Source organism: Hypanus sabinus, chromosome 6 (assembly GCF_030144855.1).
Source record: "Hypanus sabinus isolate sHypSab1 chromosome 6, sHypSab1.hap1, whole genome shotgun sequence".
In the NCBI taxonomy this organism is placed as follows: domain Eukaryota; kingdom Metazoa; phylum Chordata; class Chondrichthyes; order Myliobatiformes; family Dasyatidae; genus Hypanus; species Hypanus sabinus.
The window spans coordinates 44,488,708-44,510,714 of NC_082711.1; the positions used below are offsets into that span (position 1 = coordinate 44,488,708).

Consider the following 22,007-nt stretch of genomic DNA (forward strand, 5'->3'; position numbering starts at 1 on the left):
TGTAGTAGAAGAAGGTGGAATCATGAGAGGGGTGATAGGCAGCTGGAAGAGGAGGAAGAGTGAAACTGGGATGGGGGAAGGGAGGGGGAGGGAATTACTGGAAGTTGGAGAATTCAATGATCAACATTCCCAGTACTGAAAATAAATATACTTGAAGAGGATGGGTGTCAACATGTCTGCCGGATCTATAAGCTGCTTACAGATTGTGATTCTTGTAACATATTTCTTGGAACTTTATCAGATCTTTTTGTTTTTTTTCTTTTTCATTCCCCCCACTTTTCTTCTATTCTGTTGACTTCTTGTCCCTCCTAGTGACTTTTATTCATATGATAGCCTAGACAGTTCTAGTAGATCAATAAATCATGTGACACCCAAGCCTATTTCTATCCTTATGCAAAATCCATTCAGGAAGGGGAAACTTTGACTGGTTTATCACTACCGTCCAAGTACCAGGAGTACTGTAAGGCTTTATCTTTGTTCAGCTAAAAATAGAATTATATTGACGTCAACTCTGGGAAATCACTATCTACATAATTTAAATATTCAACATTTTTAACAAACACATGTTTGGAGAAGGAAACTATTTCTGTTTTCTGCCCATGCTTCCTTGGAGAGGTTAATGCTTAAGCATTATATCACAGGACTACTCTAAATTCTAATTACTTTCGGCCCTTCTTACTTAATCAGATGTGTTATCTTAGACCTTGCATATTTTTTCATTCCAAGTTCTAATTTTAAGAGATGTACCCAAGTCTTGGCTGGAGCTCTAGTTTCCTGGAGGAGGGACAGACGAGGTGCCAACAGAATTTTGCATGCCCAACAGAATTCAATAAAAAAGAATTCAAGGGAGCTATTTTTTTCTTAGAATCTGCTTTTCATTTCAATGTTATAGAGCATTGCTGGACACTGGCTCCAAGGACGACAGCTTGTAGAAAGCTTTACTCAAAATACATAGAAATTCTTTTGATGCCGTGTTCCCTCTAATTTGCATAAAAATCTTGTGCTGTGCAATTTTTTTTGCCCAGTGACAACATGTGCACACTGAATAATTTCTTCAATAAAAACAGTATTAACAAGTCAGTTCTAAAATCTGCAGACAAATCATAGCAAACTCCATTTTGTCAGCACTGTCTGCATTAGAAACCAGAAAAGGAAAAGTGATTGTATACGATCATGAAATATACTTAACATGCCAGCGAGATAGAGGGTGACAACCTTTTGTGCGCTAGTAGCAAAAGATGTGTGTGTGCACGCACTCCTTAGAGGGAAGATTGGTTCTATGTTCTGATTTCATGAGACACGGAGCTCAACACTACTTCCACAAGGCACTTGTTCTTATCTGTTGCAATTGGCTTGTCTGTGTGTCTGTGAGTAGGCAAGTGGGTGGGATGGATTGAAAGGGGTTTGTTTTGCTGTTGTAGTTTTGTTTTATTGCTATTATTGTTGCTTGTGTTCTGTGGAACATTGTTTCGACATGCACATGACTAATAAATCTGACCCTGAATCTGAAGGTGATGGGTACTACCATCCTACAATAAGTAGAATTTATTCCACTAAGACAACCGACTTCTGTTGCTTAATCACACTCCTTTAATTCAACCTATCTGTAGACGTTGTCTGGGATGTAGCTGTTCTTGTTTGTTTGCTTGATTATCCTATACTTTTCCTTAAGCAAATCGTTTAACTGCTTGCAGAATGCAGGTATAGAGGCATGTAATTTTCCTGGACTTAAATGCAGTCTACAGTTTAATCAGTTTATATCCTTGCTGCTCAGAAGATGAGAGTGTGTAAATTCCAAACTTCATTTGGTCTGGTAATCTGCAATTTCAAGCTTTCTGCAATGAAATTCACAGCAAAACACTTGCAATTAAATCATTTATCTATCCAGCAGTCTAATACACCTGGGCTGACAAAGGAAACTGGACAAAGTAGAACAAGAAGTGAAGAACAATATAAAATTTGTAGTGTCTGATTGTGATTCTTGTGAAGCCTTGTTCTGTGTGCGTATTGTTAGGAAGAAGCCCCGACTTTCAGGGTTTTGATGAAATTGAGGCTACGCATGCCTACCTTTTTGAAGGAACAATATTGAAGCCACATCACTCCGATATAAAAAGCAAAATTTTAGGAGAAACAAAACTGAAAATGTTGGTGAAGGTGGGGACAGGGGAGTAGGTCACCAAGTGGAACCAGCTGATAAATTGAGTAAAATGGAATGAATGGTACATAAGACAATGAAAACTATAAAAGGAATTATTATCCCATTAACTTTGGTCTCAGAAAAAATACGTTGCAGAACATTGCTTTGAAGAAGCAAGATCCATACTGCATCTAATGAATAGTTTAGAAATGTGTTCAAATATTAAACTGAGCTGCCACATGATGAGCACAACAGACATGCTGCTTATTGCAAAATGGTCCATTGAAAATTCTGGTACCTAGTAATCTTTACACAATCGAAGTTTTCTTCCTTTGATGTCAATGTAAAACCAGTTTTCTACTGGTTAATCCCCACAATACATTAATTAAATATATTGTTTCTGACTATTACTAAATTTCTTCATTAGTTATTAAAAATGCACGCCAGGTATTCTGACTTTTTACAAGCCCTTCTGAAGTCCATCCATAGTTATTATCAGATTATTTTAGCTGAGCCCAAATTTAGGCACATTATTCAAATGATTATTCACCATTGTATTTTAAAATAACCTATTAACATTTTTTTGCCTGAGTAAGTTCTTTCTTAAAGACATCTATATCTTATTCCTTCTCTTAAAATATGCTGGAGGCCTTTAAGAGATCTCCCTTTTTTTAAACTCCATGAGAAGGCTTTATCCTTGAATATTGATCTTGGATTGTCGACTATCCTTTTCAATCACCCGAATGCTATGGTAGGAATCAATTGCATTGCTTGTTTAATTTTAATAAGAGATAAAAGAGGGGCTGAGGCTAAGCTAAGGTCTTCTTTAGTGTATCCTCCATGGTGATCAAGGTGCACCCCATGGAATCTTCTTCACCAATATTGTGAGCCATCACTTTACTGCCTATGTAATATTTCTCTCTCAACTTTACAGTTAAAAGTTCAATTTAAACATACTCTCAGTGAGGTTCATGTTCTTTGATCTCACTTGAATTTTTCTTACACACTTTTCCTCAGCCTCGCTCTGTCAAAGTCAAAATATAGATGCCTGGCAACATCATCTTTTATCTCCTACTACTGGAGAGAGCAATTCCTCTCACACAGTCCTGACATAATACGCAACCTATAAAGGTAAGAGTTGAATTTATTGAACCTTGACAATGCTGACAAAGCTATTGGCTCATTAAAATATTCATCACTAATGAAATTTATTGAATATCAGAAAAGCACCAAGTCTTTTATTTGTACAGAAGATCAATGTCAATGGTTTAAACAATATTACATCCAGCTAGGACACATGATCTCTCTAAATTTCTTTCACTAATGATAATGATCAAACTGATAGCTGTGCTAAAGATATTGGAGAATCATACTTGGGGCACTGAATTTAAACTGCTTTCTGCCTAGCTAACTACAGCTCATCATGTGTATTAAAAAGATCATTCAGGTGATGTGGTGACTCTTGGTTAGTTGGCAAATGTAGTTTTTAATTGCCCAAAAAAGATTGGGTTGGAAGAAATCAGTGGCATTGCTTTTATACAATTGAAAGCAAACAACAAAACAATCATAATGGTGTTATGAACATGTCAGAACATGTTAAGATAGTATTTTTTGAATTGTTAGTTCAGATTTGTGGATTGCCCATACACTGAAGTAGTTGCTGTGCACCATTTCCACACACATTCTCTACTATTTCTGTTTTCAACCAATGCATTGGTTTTGCATTGGCTGAAAATGGCATTCCTAAGAATTTCCTACCAATTATAAAAAAATTAAAAATAAGATTTAGTAAGCTTGCATTAAAATTTTAGAAATTTATTTCACTCTGATTACATCTATACTGCTGCTGGTTTACATCCAGATGTTATGGGAGATGTGGTCTCAATATATTATAGTAAAACAGTGCTCTGGGAGAATTATTCCCTGTGAATTATTCTCTTCTCCCAGAGAAAATATTACCTTTGGCTTTCTTTTTCTGTTGTAATCCATAGTTCCACCTTATAATGAAGCACCTCTCCTGGCTCTGGTCGCTCATCAAGAACTATGTTCCTTAGGAGAAGTGTTTGGCCATATGGAGAATAAGGGCAAAATTTGATATTTCTCAGCAATTTAAAAATGGAAAACCAAAGATCTTTTGCGAGGGCCTGCATGAATTTCACTGGAATCCTGGACTGCAGAATTGCTCCAGTATTTTTTTTCTTAGCCAAATCATGCATTAATATATATTCTATGTTAGGAATTCCCCTACTAGGCAATTCAGTATCTATTTCGCTTATTTGTTAAATTTCCTCATTTTTGTACCCTTTGGCAGCTGTCCACATGAGCAAAAATCTAAGAACCATTCAGAGAAAAAGAGTAAAGTCAATATTTCTTACTATTCTTACAGGGTATTGCTATTATACTTGGCTTGTCAAGCCACACATGTTAATTTTTCAGATGCAAATCACAGGGAGAAGCTCTCCATTTCTAATTCCCATGGCTAAAAGAATTCTCTATGCACTAAAATTGTCCAAAAGTTTCTTCTTTTTCTGATTTCTACATGATTTCACACTACTTCTGTCAGTCAGTATTTCACTAACCAGCTGATTACTTATTCTGACACATTTAGCAGAGACTGTTAAAATTCACACAGTTAATTTTAAAATTTGCAAAACCTCGTAATTATAATTTCACTTGTCCAGTTAAGTAAAATTTAGTTTTTTTTTAAAAGAAAGGCATGGTTGGGAAATTAACTATCATGGATAGCTTACTCCTATTAATGCAAAAATTTGAAACAATTAAGTACAATTGACCTCACAAGGTTGTTTATCACTGAGGATTTGTTAAGGACTGAATTAAACATTTTATTTTTCTGTTGTTAGATTGTAATTTCTTGATTAGTCATTTTTTCCACTGACAAATGCAATCTGTATCTCATCAGGAGAGAGCACATTGGCAACAGATGTTCTCAGTAGGCAAAGTGCATATTTATTTATTGCTGATGCTAATTATTTATTAGCTAACAATTTTGTAACTCTACTGGACCCTAACTTCCTAAAATTTATAAATTAAAGTTGACATGGTGTAATAGGGTCTTGCTAACAACACATTCTTTCACTGCCAAGTAAATGGGAAGTCACAGTTTATTTACAATCCTGTAACAATGAATGGTCCACAATGAAAAGGAAGTCTTTCAGAGGCAGTCATCTGAACCAATGTGATTATGCCTGGGAAAATAACACATAGTGGGACATGGGGGGGTGGTTAGGGGAGGGGGTTTGTCCAGGACTGTGCCTGCACCTGGAATCCTTGCATGTGTTTTTTTTAACATTGAAGTGACACCTCAGTGGTGAGCATGCCTTAGGTGCTAAGTAGCTGAGGCCTCTGATCCCTGAGCACATCTGATAGGGACAAAAAAAGGAAAGTCTGAGGCAGAGTTCTACCATAGAAAGGCATCGGAAACACTGATGAAAATAATTAAAGAAATAATGAAAAGCAAACAACTTGCAGATCATTAAAATGTAAAATATAATCTGGAGGTTGAAGGCCCATATGTGTGTGTGGGGGGTGGGGGGGAAGAGTGTGTGGTGGGAAAGGAGTTTGTTATATTGTTCCTGCTTGTTTTATGTTGTTCTGAACATTGTGGTTATGCTACATTGGCACGTGAATGTATGGCAATACTTGCAGGCTGCCTCCAGCACAACCTCAGATCGTATTGGTTGTTAACACAAACGACACATTTCATTTGATGTACATGTGGTTAATAAGTAAATCTAAACCTAAAGTTTTGTTTTCAAAAATTATTTACTTATTGTTGTTGCCCATTCTGCAAATTGAGAATGGATGGGGAATCTACTCTTTGCCCTACTGTGATTTGACATACTATCAGAGAGGCCTTTCTTCCAGCCAGCCAAGATCATGTTGGTGGGCTCCACACGATGGACCATCATGATTTAATAAATCCAAGACTCGGACATAGATTTCTGTAAATCCTCTGTTTAGCTTAGTGCAAGTGACTGACCATTAGTAGTTTGCATATTGTCAGGAAGATGTAATCTAAGTATGGAGGCTATTTGCCAGAGGAGAAGATGTGCGCAGATGTATATGTGCATATGTAAATATGCAAAGGAAGCTTTGTGTCCACGTCAGTAACTTCATATCATCTGTGATGTTGTTGCTAGCACCCTGATTCTGAAATATATAATTCTGAAACCTAGTCATAACTCACTCCTGTGTTAAATTTAAATGTATCTGTCGAGCCTCAGTTTTCCCAACATTTTTGAGTGGGTTTGTTTAATGATGATCACATCTCACTACCAGGACTGGATTGGACCCTTTGATCAAAAACTGCCTGGACTTAATTATTGTACTATGTTGACTCAGGCTGTGTTTGGCTTTCATAGCTATTTTTTTTTAAATTGCTATCAATTAAACAGAGATGAAAGTGGTTGGTTGGAAAGTAAGTCTGCACCAGATGACCAATATGACAAACATCCATATTTGTTTGCTGGCAATTTTGAAATATTCATCTAATACAAAGAAGATGTGTCTGTTGAACAGTTTTGTTTGGTGTTGTTTGACAACCTCTGTGTGCTCAAGATTTTCCCCGCCATACTATTTGACATGAATGTGATCTGGATTTGAACTGTATGCAATCACTCATAATAATATATACTACCCTTTGAAAATTTATTGACCTCAAATGACTTATCAAGAGCTGTGGATTTCATTGATGTTTGGCTCCCAAATAAAATAATTGGGGGGGGGGGGGAAATAGCTATTAATTAGTACATTCTTAAAATATGATATTATCCAAGAACTAGCTTGGCTTGGTATGTTCAATTATGTCAAGTGCAAATTATCTAGAAGGAATTTTCCTTATTGTTCTATCCTACTCATTCTATTCTCAATCCTTGACCACTCCATTGTTGTTAAATGGAAAATTATTGCTAATAACTTATGCATAATAAACGCATAGAGTACATTTGATGTGTGTGTGTGTGTGTGTGTGTGTGTGTGTGTGTGTGTGTGTGTGTGTGTGTGTGTGTGTGTATGAGATGTCTATTAAAGTAGATAGCTAGAAAGAGTACAGTGGACCCAGCTGTGGAGATCAGAGCCAGACTGGAAAACATTTTTTTGATGCCAGTGCTGCCTGATCGGGCTAAACAGATAATGACTTTAAAATTGCTGTAATCTGGTTCCACTTATGCATTCTTCTTTTTGTGGTGTTATTAGAATACTGATTTTAAAGCTATTAAAAATAATGCATAAGTGTTCAAGGCCAAGAAGTTGCTTGCAATATTCTTTTTTGTAACTGTTACCAGAACACAGTTGTGGTTGAAGGGAATGTCAAGCACATTAGATATTTGCACATTGATATTCAACAGTTATTTCCAGGCTTTAAGTATTTCTAATTTCTAATATACCAATCAATAATTTGCTGAAAGGACAATTTCTACAGGACCTTTGATGTAAATGACACAACAAATGGATTGTTGTGAGGTGTAATGGCTTGGAACGTTGTTTTCCCCATCTGGAACTTGGTTTGAATTCAGTTCAGACCACTCTTCTCTCTCTCAGGACTGCTAATAACCCTAAGTGGAAAGGTAGCCATTAAACCAACTCCAGAGGATCTAATCTTAGAGCAGACAAACAGCCTTAGTTGGACTCCAGTAAGAATTAAGTTGTCAGTGACACTCAATGCATGGTTGATAGCTCATCTTGAAAACAGAATTAAAACACATTGTTCTGGCAATGTGGAAGGAGATTTATCAGATAGAGCACATCAAGAGTAGTTGATATTAAAATGAACAGAGTAGAGAGAATCAGTTTCTAACTATCATTATTTCTCTTTTGATTTAATTGATACCAAATTCATTAAACAGTAAAATCTCAGTGATTCATGATAATGGTTCACTGACAGTATTACTCATATTGAGTAATAGGAAGGAATTTTAGTTCAGTGTATGTTAGCACTTAGAACTTAAGCCAATTCAATAGCAGCTCATAATATTTTCATCATGGAAAAACTTGCATTATGACCTAAGATAATTAATATATTTGCATAAATGTTCTCTACTATGCTAATTATTTTCAAACAAGAACTATATTACTATTATATGAAAAGATAATACAATACAAAAAAACATATAATTCTAACATGAAATGTATAGCTGAAATCTAATAACGTTAAAAAGAGCAGATGCAACTTGCTCAAATCATATCTGCATTATTAGGAGAGATCACACAATACAGGGTTTATTCCCTAAAATTGATAAAGTTAAGGGGATAATTTGATCAATAGTTGCTTTAATTTCAAAGAATGTATACAGTATGCAACCTGAAATTCTTACTCTTCATAGGCATCCACAAAAACAGATGCGTGCCCCAAAGAAAGAGTGACAGTAAAAGAGTTAGAATCACAAAGCACCCCTACACCATTCTCCCACACACAAGCAGCAGCATAACAATGACCCTCTGCCTCCACTCTTACTTCAGCAAAAAAAATCAGCATCCTCCACCCATCAAGCAAGCAACAGCAAAGCCCCCAAGAAAGACCATGATCTGCAGTACAACAAAAGCAAATTGTTCAGCCCAACGGTTCGACATACCACAGGTTCTCTCTCTCAGAAAGGTGCAGAAAGGCGTCACTCTTACACTGCAAGACATAACATAGATAAACAACTCACTGATTTAGGGTGTTAAAAGTCTGCCGTGTCGAGAATTGGTGGCAAACTCTTCCCCACCCTCAAGAAAAAGAGAGAGAACACGCGATTCACCCAGTACAGAGCCCCTGAGAGGTGATCCGCTGTTCCCGATGTTGTGTTTTCTCTCGTGACGCTTCAGTTGGCCGCACTGGCATAGAATCAGTTCGTCCTCAGGGACGTAAAGCCTTGCAACCTTGAAGACGTGCTCGTCTCCTAGGCTGTATCCTTGGTATATCGAAAAACGGCTGGTCAATGAACTCCGGGAACAGGTTCCACCACCGCAAAGAACCAAAGATTGAGTGTAGCTCCAGGTCAGGTTCCTCGACAAAACCTTGGAAAGGAAAAAGAGACGTTAAAGATAGAAATTAAGCTGCTTCACAGATAAGCTCAAAGCAGTCACCATTGGGTGCCATTGTAACTCCATAGCTCTGTAATTCAAAATTTTATTGGGAACTGATAGAAATAAATAAAGAGAAAAATTTTCTGGTTGGAAAAGCTCAGGTTTAAATCTGAGATTCAAAGGTGTTATGGTATTTAGATTAAAATGGGTATATGGCATTAAATAACAGGACATATTCAAGAGGCTTATTCAATGAGTGAGCAGAGGTGCAAAGTATGGGTTTTACTATTTGCACATATCATGTGTAAATATGATTTAGCCACTAGAGATTGTGCAATAATCACTTTTGGAGAAATCCATTAAGAAATTGGCCTGGGCACTTGTGTAATGTACTGTGCCAGACCTTTTCTCATTGCTCGTTAGCACCTCATGATGTCCGAGATCACAAACCAAATTTTTTTGTCCAATACTTGGATAAAACTGGAGCTTTTGTGTAGCGAGCATCCTAACAGGCTGCATCACTGTGGCAAACAGGAAAGCCCTGCAAAGGGTAGTCAACGCTGCTTAACACATCACCAGCACTAGCCTACCTGCCATAATGGATGTATTTACGGAGAAGTAGCAGGAAAGGGCCAGTGACATCATGAAAGATCCCACCAAGCCTGCTCATGCTCTGTTTGTCCCATTCCCATCAGGGAGGAGGCTACAAAGCATGCATGCCCGGACCACCAGACTCAAAAACTGCTACTTTCCCCAAGCAGTAAGGCTGATCAACACCTTTGCCCACTAACCCACCCCTCCACCCTCCATCACCACTTCTTTATCATTTCCTGTCAGTCACCTTATGTACAGACACTAGTGTCATTTATGGATGTACAGTCAATCCATGTATGTAATCTAACATGTATTTGTATTTATTGTGTTCTTTATCTTATCGTGTTTTTTTTGTGCTGCATCCAATCCGGAGTAACATTTATTTCATTCTCTTTTACACTTGTGGAATTGCGTTAAACAATTTTGATCCTGAATTTTGAACTCACAACATTCTTTGAGCATTCATAAAGAAAACAAGATATTGCATTGAGATGTCCATAAAGTTTCACTTATGACATTATGACACTATTATGACACTAATGACTTATTCAAATCTATCAGTCACTATTTAAAAGGTCAGGATACCTGAAGCCTGATAACTGGTTGTTCCAGTGCTGATTTGCAGCCTTTTAAATTGGGGTGCCACAGTAGTGTAACAGTTAGTGCGATGCTATTATAGCTCGGTGTATCAGAGTTCAGAGTTCAATCCCAGCATCCTCTGTAAAGAGTCTCTGTGAGTCCACCCCGTGAAATACATGGGTTTTCTCCTGGTGCTCTGATATCCTCTCACAGTCCAAAGACATAGTAGGTTAGTAGGTTAATTGGGCAGTCTAAATTGTTCCTGGAATAGGTTAGGGTTAAATTGGGGGTTGACAAGGTTTGCTAGGTGGCAAGGTTTTGAATGGCTGGAATGGCCTATTCCATGCGTAAATAAAATACAGAACAAATTGGAACACTACCAATTGCATTACAGTACTATAAAACTGTGTATTAGTCCCTAATAGTTATTGATGGAGGAATTCATCCAGTGTACGCTACATTGACAGTAAACAAACAAAATCAGCACAGTGCTGATAGTGGACTGTCTTTAGATTATTGCATCCCCAAATTTTCATTTTCATTGTAACATTCAAAATGATTGTTGATACCTTCAAATTCTTCGTAGTTTCTAACTTGCTGAAGTAGTGGAATCATTTCATTCTCACTCCTGGTCGTTTCTGGCATTTCAAAGTCTGAATGCTTGAAACTGTAGTGAGCAAAACAGTCCTCAACTGTTTTCCTGCTTATTACTGGGCAACTCTCGGTGACAAAAATCATTGCTTTTTACACACAAACACGCAACTGATGCTATTTAAAAACTGTTTCCTCTAAGCATGGTGTGATATCTAAAGGCCAGACATGCATATTTCCTATCCCAATTAAGTGGCATAGTGTCCCAAAAAATGAAGCAAGTTTTGGCAATTTGCTCAATTAGTTTTGCTCTTTAAGATTTATCCAAAATAAGCAGCTGCCCTGATTAATCGATGGCCCACTGTGCTTGATCTGAATTGTCACACAGTATTTAACCTACACAGGCACATATTTACTAATGTATGTGCAAGCAATGCTAACTCTTATAATCTTTTGTGGTTGAATGATTGAAGAAGCTAATTCTGTTCCAGATGTTCCTGGGTTTCCTCTGGTTCTTTGACATCAATAACATTTAAGATTAAGTTTCTCTCTATAAGTTAAAGGCTAACTGAAGCCTCTGTTGCAATAAGAGTAATTATGGGATTTAATAAACATGGGATAGAAAGCTTTTTTTCTGAGGTTACTATATTTCATACTGAAATGACCCTCAGAGTGTTGACAAGTGTAATTACATGATACATTACACAAGATCAGACAACGTATTTCATTGGAATAGCAGGAAATATGCTCAGGGCAGTGTACAAATATAAAATCTTCTAGTATACATTTTTCATCAAGGTTCACTGGGTCCACATAGATCATCTTTCAGCGATAGAAAATGGAAGTGTAAATCCTATTTCATCTACTCCATAATGTATGGTTGCTTCAATTGATGTGGATTGGGTTTGGCAATATTTTTTGAGAAGTATGTGGTGTAATTCCTCCGAATCACCCATAACTAATTTAGTAAGCAATCTAAAGCTATTTTGCCTGTGCAAGCAGGAATCTGAAACTTTGCTTTCTATCATTGCAATTTAAAAAGTTATAGCATAAAGTGAACTTTAAGAAATTCACTTCAACTCAAACTAATTGCTTAGGAACTTTTCAAGCGCCATCACGCTAATGATATTAGTGTATTGGAATGTACTACTTGAAAGGATGATGGAAGACAAAGTAGCAGGAACTTGAATGTGAACTTCAAACTTGCAGAGTATTAACAACGATTGGGACTCATTGGAGAGCTCCTTTGAAGAGCCAGCAAAAGCATGATAAGCCAATTGGCCTTCCTATTGCATTCTGTGATTAATGTAAGCAGAAAGCTAATTGGGTCTTTGGCTTGGTAATGTTTTTGCTTAACTGGCTGAAATGCAGAGCTCTATTTTCCTATACAGGCAAAAATGAGTCAGGTTTGTTGGGCAGTATGTCGTCATATAGCAAGACTTCAGGGATCAATTGTTATAAGATTCACATTGTGTTTATGTCATGTTTATATTTAATGCAGGAATATCGCACTGCATTATGTATTATTATGGAGTCACGTTGATAAGTGTGTGCGAGCTATTTAAGTTTTTATAACTTTGTGACCAGTGACATCCCAATGAAAATATGCTTTGGAAAGAAGTGAGATCAGTCCTGGAAAGTCTAGTTCAAATCTCTGTAACTCTCAAAATCATTTGCCTTTAGCGCATTTTGTTTAGTGTAAAAATACCTTCACAAAGCACACCTACAAGGGGTGCTGCCCAAAAAAAAAGCAGGATCCATTATCAAGGACCCCCATCATCGTGGCCATGCTCTCTTCTTGCTGCTGCTATTAGGAAGGAGGTACAGGAGCCAAAACCACATTCAGGAACAGTTATTACCCTTCAACCTTCAGCTTCCTGAACCAGAGTGGATGACTTTACTCACCTCAACTCTGAACATCTATCTATCTATCTATCTATTTATCTATCTGTGTTTTACACGGTTTGGCTTCTTTTGCACGTTGCTTCTTTGTGTGTAGCTTTTCATTGATTCTATTGTATTTCTCTGTTCTACTACAAATGCCTGCAGGAAAATAAATCTCAAGGTAGTGCATGGAGATATATACAGACTTTACAGAATAAATACATTTATTTTGAACTTTGAATATTCTTCATGTGGCATGGACAAGCAGTGAAAATGATCCTATAGAAGAGAAGAATGGGAAGAACAGTCTTAAAATTCAATGTTACCCTTTGCTAGTTCTTTGGAGATTAACAAGGATAAAAGTAGCTTCTATTTGATTGTTTGTGAGGGAAGCACTGTAAGAGGAAGAGAATAACATTCTTCTCTTTCGTTCTCAGAGATGGTGGAACAGGGACTGAACCAATTAACCAGGTTAGTGAACTTCAGAAAATTCTACTTGTATAACTTAAAGCTGCTAATCTGCATACTAAACTTTATTTCTATTTTTCTTAAGTTATCCAAAGCAAAAGGAAGCTTCCAAAGATGAAACCTACTGGAAGGAAATTAACGCTGCCATGGCCTTAACAAATCTGGCACAGGCAAAAGGCAAAATACAAGGAACAACCAGCTGTATCATTCAAAAGTCCTCACATATTTCCGAAATAAAGACTTTGAAAATTACACCGGGTAAACCATTTTAAAAAAAAGTTTACGTGACTTAAGACATTTCAGAAGCAAAAGCATTCAATGTAAGTGTATTAATGAAAGTGCTGCAATCAAATGCTGACTCCTGGCTCTCGAGGCCAGTTTAGAATAAATCTTTTTTTTAATCTAATATTATGTGTATTAATATATGTAGGATTTTGCAGCAGTAAGTCTTTTGTAATTGCACACATTTCTGCTGTTGTTGACCAGCTTATTTTTTTTAAAACATGAACTGACTGTAAATTGTTAAAACAGTACAATTTCTATGAAAGTATTAACTTATTTTATATTACTCAAATTAATCTTTGACATCTCATGTTGATGCTGTCAACGTGAATATAAAGTAATATAAATAATATATCAATAAGCTACAAGTTGCACACTGAAAGCATTTCTATCACAGTGAAATTGTACTTTTGTATAACAAGATCAGTTCCATATTGTAAAGCTCATTTTTGACAAACAAAGCAAAAAGAAAGTCGACAACAGAGGAATGTACATTGTGGTCCTGAAAAAAACATTGGGATTGTAGTGGCATGTCACTTTATTTTGACTGTAACTCTGTTGACATTGCTTTGCCTCAGAGAACACATGTAAAAAGCACATGAGAACTGGGAAGTCATACAGATCTAAACTGTGATCTAATTAGAAGCAGCTACCTTTTGCACTCAGGATTCAGTTGTGCCAAATGATTAGCCAATATTAAGCTGGAATGTTCCATAATTACGATGTACTCAAACAATTGTTTTCCATGATGACAGTATTCCAATTTAAAATATGGAAGATCTAATGTAAGATCTAATGTAAGTTACAACTAGTGAAATGAAAAACTATTATGACCTTCTACATTAGAAACCTAAGCTTGATGAATATAACAACATAAAGAAGTAGAAAGCTGAACATTATAGGCTAACAAGCACAGAGAATTTAAAATACAATCTAATACATTGGATTGGAATTTTTCCAAGGAGATGGCTTGCATATTTACATCCAAATTTCTAGCTGATCTCATTAACTAAGGCTGCAAGGAGATGTGACTCAGAAGAGACCAGTAAAAATAATCAAAGCCCAATGACTGAGTTGAACTCACATCAAATATGTTTTTCAAGTATTAAAATCAGAGTTTCAAGCCAACTATTGGTCATGCACATGTGTAAGAACGTGCAATTGTGGAAGATTTTCAATTTTTAATGTAAATTATGCTGAATTAATTAAAATGCTTTCAAACAAACTGGAATAAAAATGTAATTCTCAGAGAACATAATTTTTTAATCTGATCAAAAAATAGGAATAAAATATTGGTTAAGCTTACTGTTGTGTTAGTCTGGATTTGAACCGCGGTGCAGTTTATTGGGATAAGTTTGTAATTCCTTTAAGGACAAGCAATAATTACATGTATAACTTACTTGTATCCCAATTACCTCAGCCATTTTTTGATTTTTCATGAACTTTTTGTTTTAAATTCCAAGTATGCCTGGGAACAAATGAAGGGGGAATTTGACCCCTCTCTTGGTTGCTACATTGGTCCTTGAAGCATGCCAGTATACTGCCTATTTTGTGGTCAGGTGGGCAGGGTTGTGAACTTGTTAGGGTACAAGATCTGACTTGAAGAAGTCATCTCACATCCCTTCAGCCTGCTTCAGGATATTGACAACTGGTGGAAAATGAAGAGGCTGCATGTGAATTTTTCAGGCTCACTTTCTAATTTAATTAGCAACAGGTCATCTTTCCGATTACATTCCTAGCACTACATTTTTTCTAATATCTGGGTACAAGCATCACCAATAATATCAAAGGAAATAATTTTATATAATATTTCTTAAAATTATTTCCTATTTTTGAAGTGTAAAAAAAATCCAATGTAATATTTTGGGGCCATCCAGTGTAACTTCATTCCAAGCATGCCCTTCTCTTTGTGCAATGAATAATGTATTTTGAGATGATATTTGTAAATATTTTTTTACCTTTTGTGCAAAATGTTAAAATTTGCAAATTGCAATATGCCCTTAAGTGTAAAACAGATAACTGACCTATTATTTTGGCCTGTATAAAAGAAAACAGCTTTAAAATAAAAGCTCTTTATGGTAGTGTCTTTTTTAATATATCACAGTCAACTAAAATATTAGTTTCAATTGTTTGTGTAGTTTCTGAATATATTTAATTGCTCTGTTGTGTTTAATAAGCAGTTTATTGCATATATTGTTATAATTATATAAATTATCAGAACAATAAACTAAATGCATGACAACTATGATTTTTGAATCAATACACTTACCAATTCATTGTATAACTACATATCATCGATGGGTTTAAAATCATTACTCTGCAAAAATTACTTAGTTCCCACAATCCATGATTAATATCAGCCTGTGAAGATTCCCACTCTCCCACTAGAGGTGGAGGGCAGGTAGTGTTGAGGAAGCAGGAAATCTGCAGAAGGACTTAGACAGATTAGGAGAATGGGCAAAGAAGTGGCAGAGGGAATATTGTGCAGGGAAGGGTATGGTCATGCACTTTGATAGAAGGAATAAAAACATCGACTATTTTCTAAACAGGGTAACAGTTCAGAAATCAAAGGTACAAAAGGACTTGGAGTCCTTGTTCAGGATTCACAAAAGGTTAACTTGCAGGTTGAGTGGGTGGCGAGGAAAGCAAATACAATATTAACATTCATTTTGATAGAACTAGAAGAATGCAATCCTGAAGTTTTATAAAGTTTTGGTCAGACTGCACTTACGAGTATTGTGAGCAGCTTTGGATCCTTTACCTAAGGTAAGATGTGCTGGCACTGGAGAGGGTCCAGTGGAAGTTGATGAGAATGATCCCACAAATGAAAGGGTTAACATATGAGGAGCCTTTGAATTTAGAAGAATGAGGGGGATCTCATCGAAACCTATTGAATATTGAAAGGTCTAGATAGAGCGGATATGGAGAGTGTGTTTCCCATAGGGATGGAGACCAGGACAAGAGGTTACAGACTCAGAATACAAGGACGTCCCTTTAGAATAGAAATGAAGAAGAATCTATTGAACTGATGGCCACAGACTGCTGTGGAGGTCAAGTCATTAAGCAGAGGTTAGTATGTTCTTGATTAGTCAGGGTGTCAAAGTTCATAGGGAGAAGGCAGGAGAATAGGGTTGAGAGGGATAATAAATCAGCCATGATGAAATGGTGGAGTGGACAATATGGGCCGAATGGCCCAATTCTGCCCCTATGACTTATTTTTCTATGATCTAAAATATCCTCAGAAAAATAGTTGTGATCTTTAGTCAAAGGAGGCAAATTCTCCATGAAGTTTACCTCCTCATAGGTTCTTAAAGATATAGAGCACTGAAACAGGCTTTTCAGCCCATCATAATAACCATCAAGTACCCATTTGTCTAAGATTACACAAATCTTACTCCAACCTGTTTTCCCATATTCCCTTCAATTTCCACCACACATCTACACACTAGGGGCAAGTTACTAGCAGGTAATTATCCTACCAACTCCCAAACATTTGGGATATGGCAGGAAAGCAGACAACCTGGACAAAATGCATGTGGTTGCAAACTCCACACAAGCTGTACCCAAGGTCCCAAATGAACTTGGGTCTCTGGAGTTGGGAGGCCAGCTGCACTCGTGTTCCTCTCTTTTCCATAATTTCATTCACAACTGCCAGAGTTTCTCTAAAGCCATTGATCAGTCTGAACATACTCCTACAACACCAACACAATATGTTGCTTGCTTCTAATTAACTTCACAATAACTTGCTTCTAATTAAATCGCATATCTGAGTATCATCGTTGAGATTTTGGATATCTGCACACATTGTTCTAATACCCAACAAATTCCCTGCAAAAAAACGATCATGAAATTACCTTTGGAAGAAAGTTATTGAGATTTTCATGCACAATCATGTGTGAAACCTATCCAGCTCCCACAGGACCAGCTTAAGTCTCGGCATCTTTGATAAGTTGCTTAGAATCATAGAAACATACACCACAGAAACAGGTCCTTTCAAGTCATCCAACATGTTCAGGGTGATTGTGATTAACGCTAATCCCATTTGCTGCCTTAAACCCTAATCACTGAATGCTTTTTGTACCAATACTTCTCCAAATGCCTTTTAAACACTGTAATTGTACCTGCCTTTACCACTTCCTTAGGCAGCTCTTTGAGAGGAGCTTCATCCCAAATCAGATGGCAGCTAAGCACTTTGATTTCCTTGGAGAGGAGAGAATCCGAAGATTTAGTAACCTGGCATTCCCATCAGTGAGAGCAAAGTCAGGAGAAAAGTCAATGTGTGTCAGGAGAACCTGGAGAACTGCCGAGATCACTGGTGGCCCATTGGTGGCTTGTCGGTGTGGCAATCCCCACTCACCCTTGCAATATTGAATGAAAAAAATCACATCTTCACAGATATATGTGGGTGAGATATCCACCATTGACATTTATTGTAAGGCCATTATAAAAATCTGAAGTGGAAAGTATCCAAGTGTCTTAGTTCATGATTGGCAGAAAACTAGAATCCAGCTAAAGAAAGTAGTAAGGACTGTTCAGTTATGCAGGACATTGGTGTGACCACGTCAGCAGCACCATGTATAGCATTAATCTCCTTATGTAAAGCAAGGTTATAATGCATTGGAAGCAGTTCAGAGAAGATTCACAAGATGATGAAGTGGTTGGGTTGGCTTATGATGAATCTATGGGCAGGCTAAGCTTGTATTTGCTGGAGTTTAAAAAAACATTTGATTGAAAACATTTATGCAAGATCACAAGGGATTTTGACAGGTTGTACATGAGAGAAAATGTTTCCTCCTGCGGAACAACTCATAACTAATAGCCACTATTTAAAAACAAAGAATCTCATATTAAAGACAAATATTTCAGGACCACAAGTGTTTGAAACTCTTCCTCAAGTAGAGTCTTTGACTATATTCAGTCAATCCATATGGATGAATAGATTGTTTCCAAGGAAGTGGGTGAAAGGTCACTGGAATGCAAATTTGTGGTTCCAGTCAGATCAACTACTATCCTGTTGAATGGCAGAGTATGTTTCTAGAAGTGACGAGCCAGTCTGCTCCTCATTCATATGTTCCTATGTATGAGTTAGCTGACTAAATGGGTCAAAATGTTATGGTCAATGCAGGTGACTGTGTGGAAGAGCATGTTAGGCTTGGCATCAGTACTCCTTCAGTGAATGTTGGTGTTAAGATATAGAGTGTGAAGATGGACTGTAAAGTTAGCAGACTGCTTAGGGAATATGAGTGAATCTGCAGATGCTGGAAATAAATAAAAAAACACAAAATGCTGGCAGAACTCAGCAGGCCAGACAGCATCTATGGGAGGAGGTAATAACGACTTTTCTAAAACGACGTATCTAAAATAATAGGTAGGGATGGGGGTAAGGGTGGGGGGCAGGGGTATCAACTCCTTCCTGCCGGCATGAACATCCAACTCACTGACCTCCGTTGATATCCCTGCCCCCCACCCTTACCCCCATCCCTATCTATTATTTTAGCCTGGTTCTCTTTCTCTCTCTTTTTCCCCCCTCACTATAATCTCTCCCCCCAGCCCTACCTTTCTTTCTCTTTTATTTCCCATAATTCTCCACCTTCCCCCTAGCCCATTTCCCTCCAGCCTATCACTTCCCAGCTCTCTACTTTATCCCTCCCCCCACTTCTTATCCCCCCTCGACCATCCCATGTTACTTCACTCCTGATGAAGGGTTTTGGCCCGAAACGTTGTTATTACCTCCTCCCATAGATGCTGTCTGGCCTGCTGAGTTCTGCCAGCATTTCGTGTGTTTTTTTTTGCTTAGGGAATATATTTCTTTACTGAGGAATCCTTAATAGCCTACATGTGAATGCTTCCCCCATCCCAAACTCTGATGGGAGATGATGCTTGTTGTGTTCAAATTCAGCTGCCCACAAAAATTCATCCCTATGTCTGCTTCATAGTGGCATCCTAGCATAGTGATCAGCACAATGCTTTACAGTACGGGTGACCAGGGTTCAGTGCAGGCGCTGCCTGTCAGGAGCTCCCCATAACTGCACGGGTTTCCTCCGGGTGCTCCCGGTTCCTCCCACAATTCAATGATGTACTGGTTGGTCATTGTAAATTGTTTCATGTGTAACACTGTGGTTCACATTTTTATTGTTTTGCTGTACTTATTTCATTTTGGCAGTTCTATAAGAGCAGTCTGTTCTGTTTCCATGCTTGTTTGGGTTACTGTTAAAGAGGAGGAATATGCACCATCCAATTCGGATGTCCAGATTAAGGGGAGGTTGCTCTGGTGAGAGACACTGAGGTTGGGCTTGGGGCTTTTGTTAGAAAGAAGAGAAGATGAAGAGAGAAGATGCTGGGGAGATCCGGTCGTAGTATACGATCCAGCGGGAGACCCGTCTGTTCGAGATAGATTGCGAATGGCGTTCGGAAGGTGGTGTGAGCTTTCACACAAACCGAGGGCCCAGCGCATGAGTGACAGACCAGTTCAAGACAAGCTCCAGCTTGTGCACGTTTGACGGTTTAATCAGAATAGGTCCTTTTATTTTTGTTATTCTTTACTGACCCTTTAGTTAAGATTCATAAATATAATTCCTTTAATCGTATTCAGTGTACTGTCTGATATTTTCTGGCATTAATTTAACAGGGTAGCAAATGACGCAGTATCCACACAAACTGGGGTTTGGGGTGGGATCGTCTGCACTGCAATCTGACAAGTTTGGCTGGGCCTGAGGTTGTTTTCCCTGGTCTTAAGCAAGGAAGCCAAGGAAACCAGGGTGGTTCATGTGATTAGGCTAAAACTAAATCCATGATTAGGAAGTTGCTGGGTGGCATGGTTCAAAGGGCTGGTAGGCCTTCTGCACACTGTATCTCAATGAACAACCAATAAATAAATAAATAGACAGGTCTACCAAAGAACCAGTCCCACCTCAAGATGACCAAGTCACTGCCCTGACACATTTCAATCATTCCTGTTGCAGTACTTCACCTCACTTGAAGGAAGCTTTCAGATGGAGGAGAGTTGAACTATGAGACCAATGGGAACCTAGCTACCCACATCCTCAGTGGTGGAGTTCCACTATGCAGACAATGTTTGCATGTGCCCATGTTTGCTGAACTCCAATTTGCTCAATGAAGCAAGGGAGAGGATGGGCCTTAACAACAGCAGATCAAGGGTTTGCTTTCAGTATGACACCAGTGTTCGAAGTCATCCTCAATTAATAAAGTTTTAGTGACACCTTGAAGACAGCTACCAGCAAAGGTAGACATCACTATATTTAGTTCTGTATTTAGTGAAAGGGTACTAGAAGATCAGGACTTCAAACCCAGTGCAGAATTCAGCTGTGATCACTGTACTTCTTTATGTCCGTGAGGCATGAAGCACCCTCAGCACCTACCCCAAAGCACTAGAGGAAAAGCACTTGCTCGTGGTTTACAAGGTCCTACAAATTCACTGGATGGATCAGAGAACCAATGCCTGAATCCTGTCTCAAGCCGACATCACAAACAAGAGAAAATCTGCAGATGCTGGAAATCTGAGAGACACACATAAAATGCTGGAGGAACTCAACAAGTCAGGCAGCATCTATGAAAAAAAGTATAGTCAACGTTTTGGGCTGACTTGTCTAATGCTTGACTAATCTATTGGAGTTTTTCGAGGATGTAACCAGGAAGTTAGACAAGGGAGAAACAGTGGATGTAGTGTACCTCAATTTTCAGAAGGCATTTGATAAGGTCCCACATAGGAGATTGGTGGGTAAAATCAGAGCTCATGGCATTGGGGGGAAGATATTGACATGGATAGAAAACTGGTTGGCAGATAGAAAGCAAAGGGTAGCGGTGAATGGGTGTTTCTCTGAATGGCAGCTGGTGACTAGTGGGGTGCCATAGGGCTTGGTATTGGCACCACAGCTGTTTACAATTTACATCAACGATTTAGATGAAGGCACTGAGAATAACATCAGTAAGTTTGCTGATGATACTAAACTGGGTGGCAGTGTGACGTGATGAAGATGTTAGGAGAATTCAGGGTGACTTGGATAGGCTGGGTGAGTAGGCAAATACTTAGCAGATGACATTTCATGTGAATAAGTGTGAGATTATTCACTTTGGGAGTAAGAACAGGAAGGCAGATTATTATCTGAACGGTGTAGGTAAGGGAGAAATACAAAGAGATCTAGGAGTCCTTGTTCATCAGTCACTGAAGGTGAATGAGCAAATGCAGCAGGCAGTGAAGAAGGCTAATGGAATGTTGGCCTTTATTACAAAGGGAATTGAGTACAAGAGCAAGGAAATCCTCTTGCATTTGTACAGGGCCCTGGTGAGATCACACCTGGAGTATAGTGTACAGTTTTGGTCTCCAGGGTTAAGGAAGGACATCCTGGCTGTAGAGGAAGTGCAGCGTAGATTCACAAGGTTAATTCCTGGGATGTCTGGACTGTCTTACGCAGAGAGGTTAGAGAGA

At 38.0% G+C, this 22,007-nt stretch overlaps 1 protein-coding gene across 1 annotated transcript in view; it reads left to right on the forward strand.

The window, feature by feature from the left end:
• mkxa (mohawk homeobox a) overlaps positions 1–15,626 on the forward strand; it is a 40,655-nt gene extending 25,029 nt beyond the window's left edge. Inside the window, exons 6-7 of the mRNA XM_059971324.1 lie at positions 13,249–13,282; positions 13,365–15,626. Of these exons, the coding sequence (XP_059827307.1) occupies positions 13,249–13,282; positions 13,365–13,551 (221 nt within the window). The 3' untranslated portion in view covers positions 13,552–15,626. The remainder of the gene's footprint in view (positions 1–13,248; positions 13,283–13,364) is intronic.
• Positions 15,627–22,007: the final 6,381 nt, after the last annotated feature.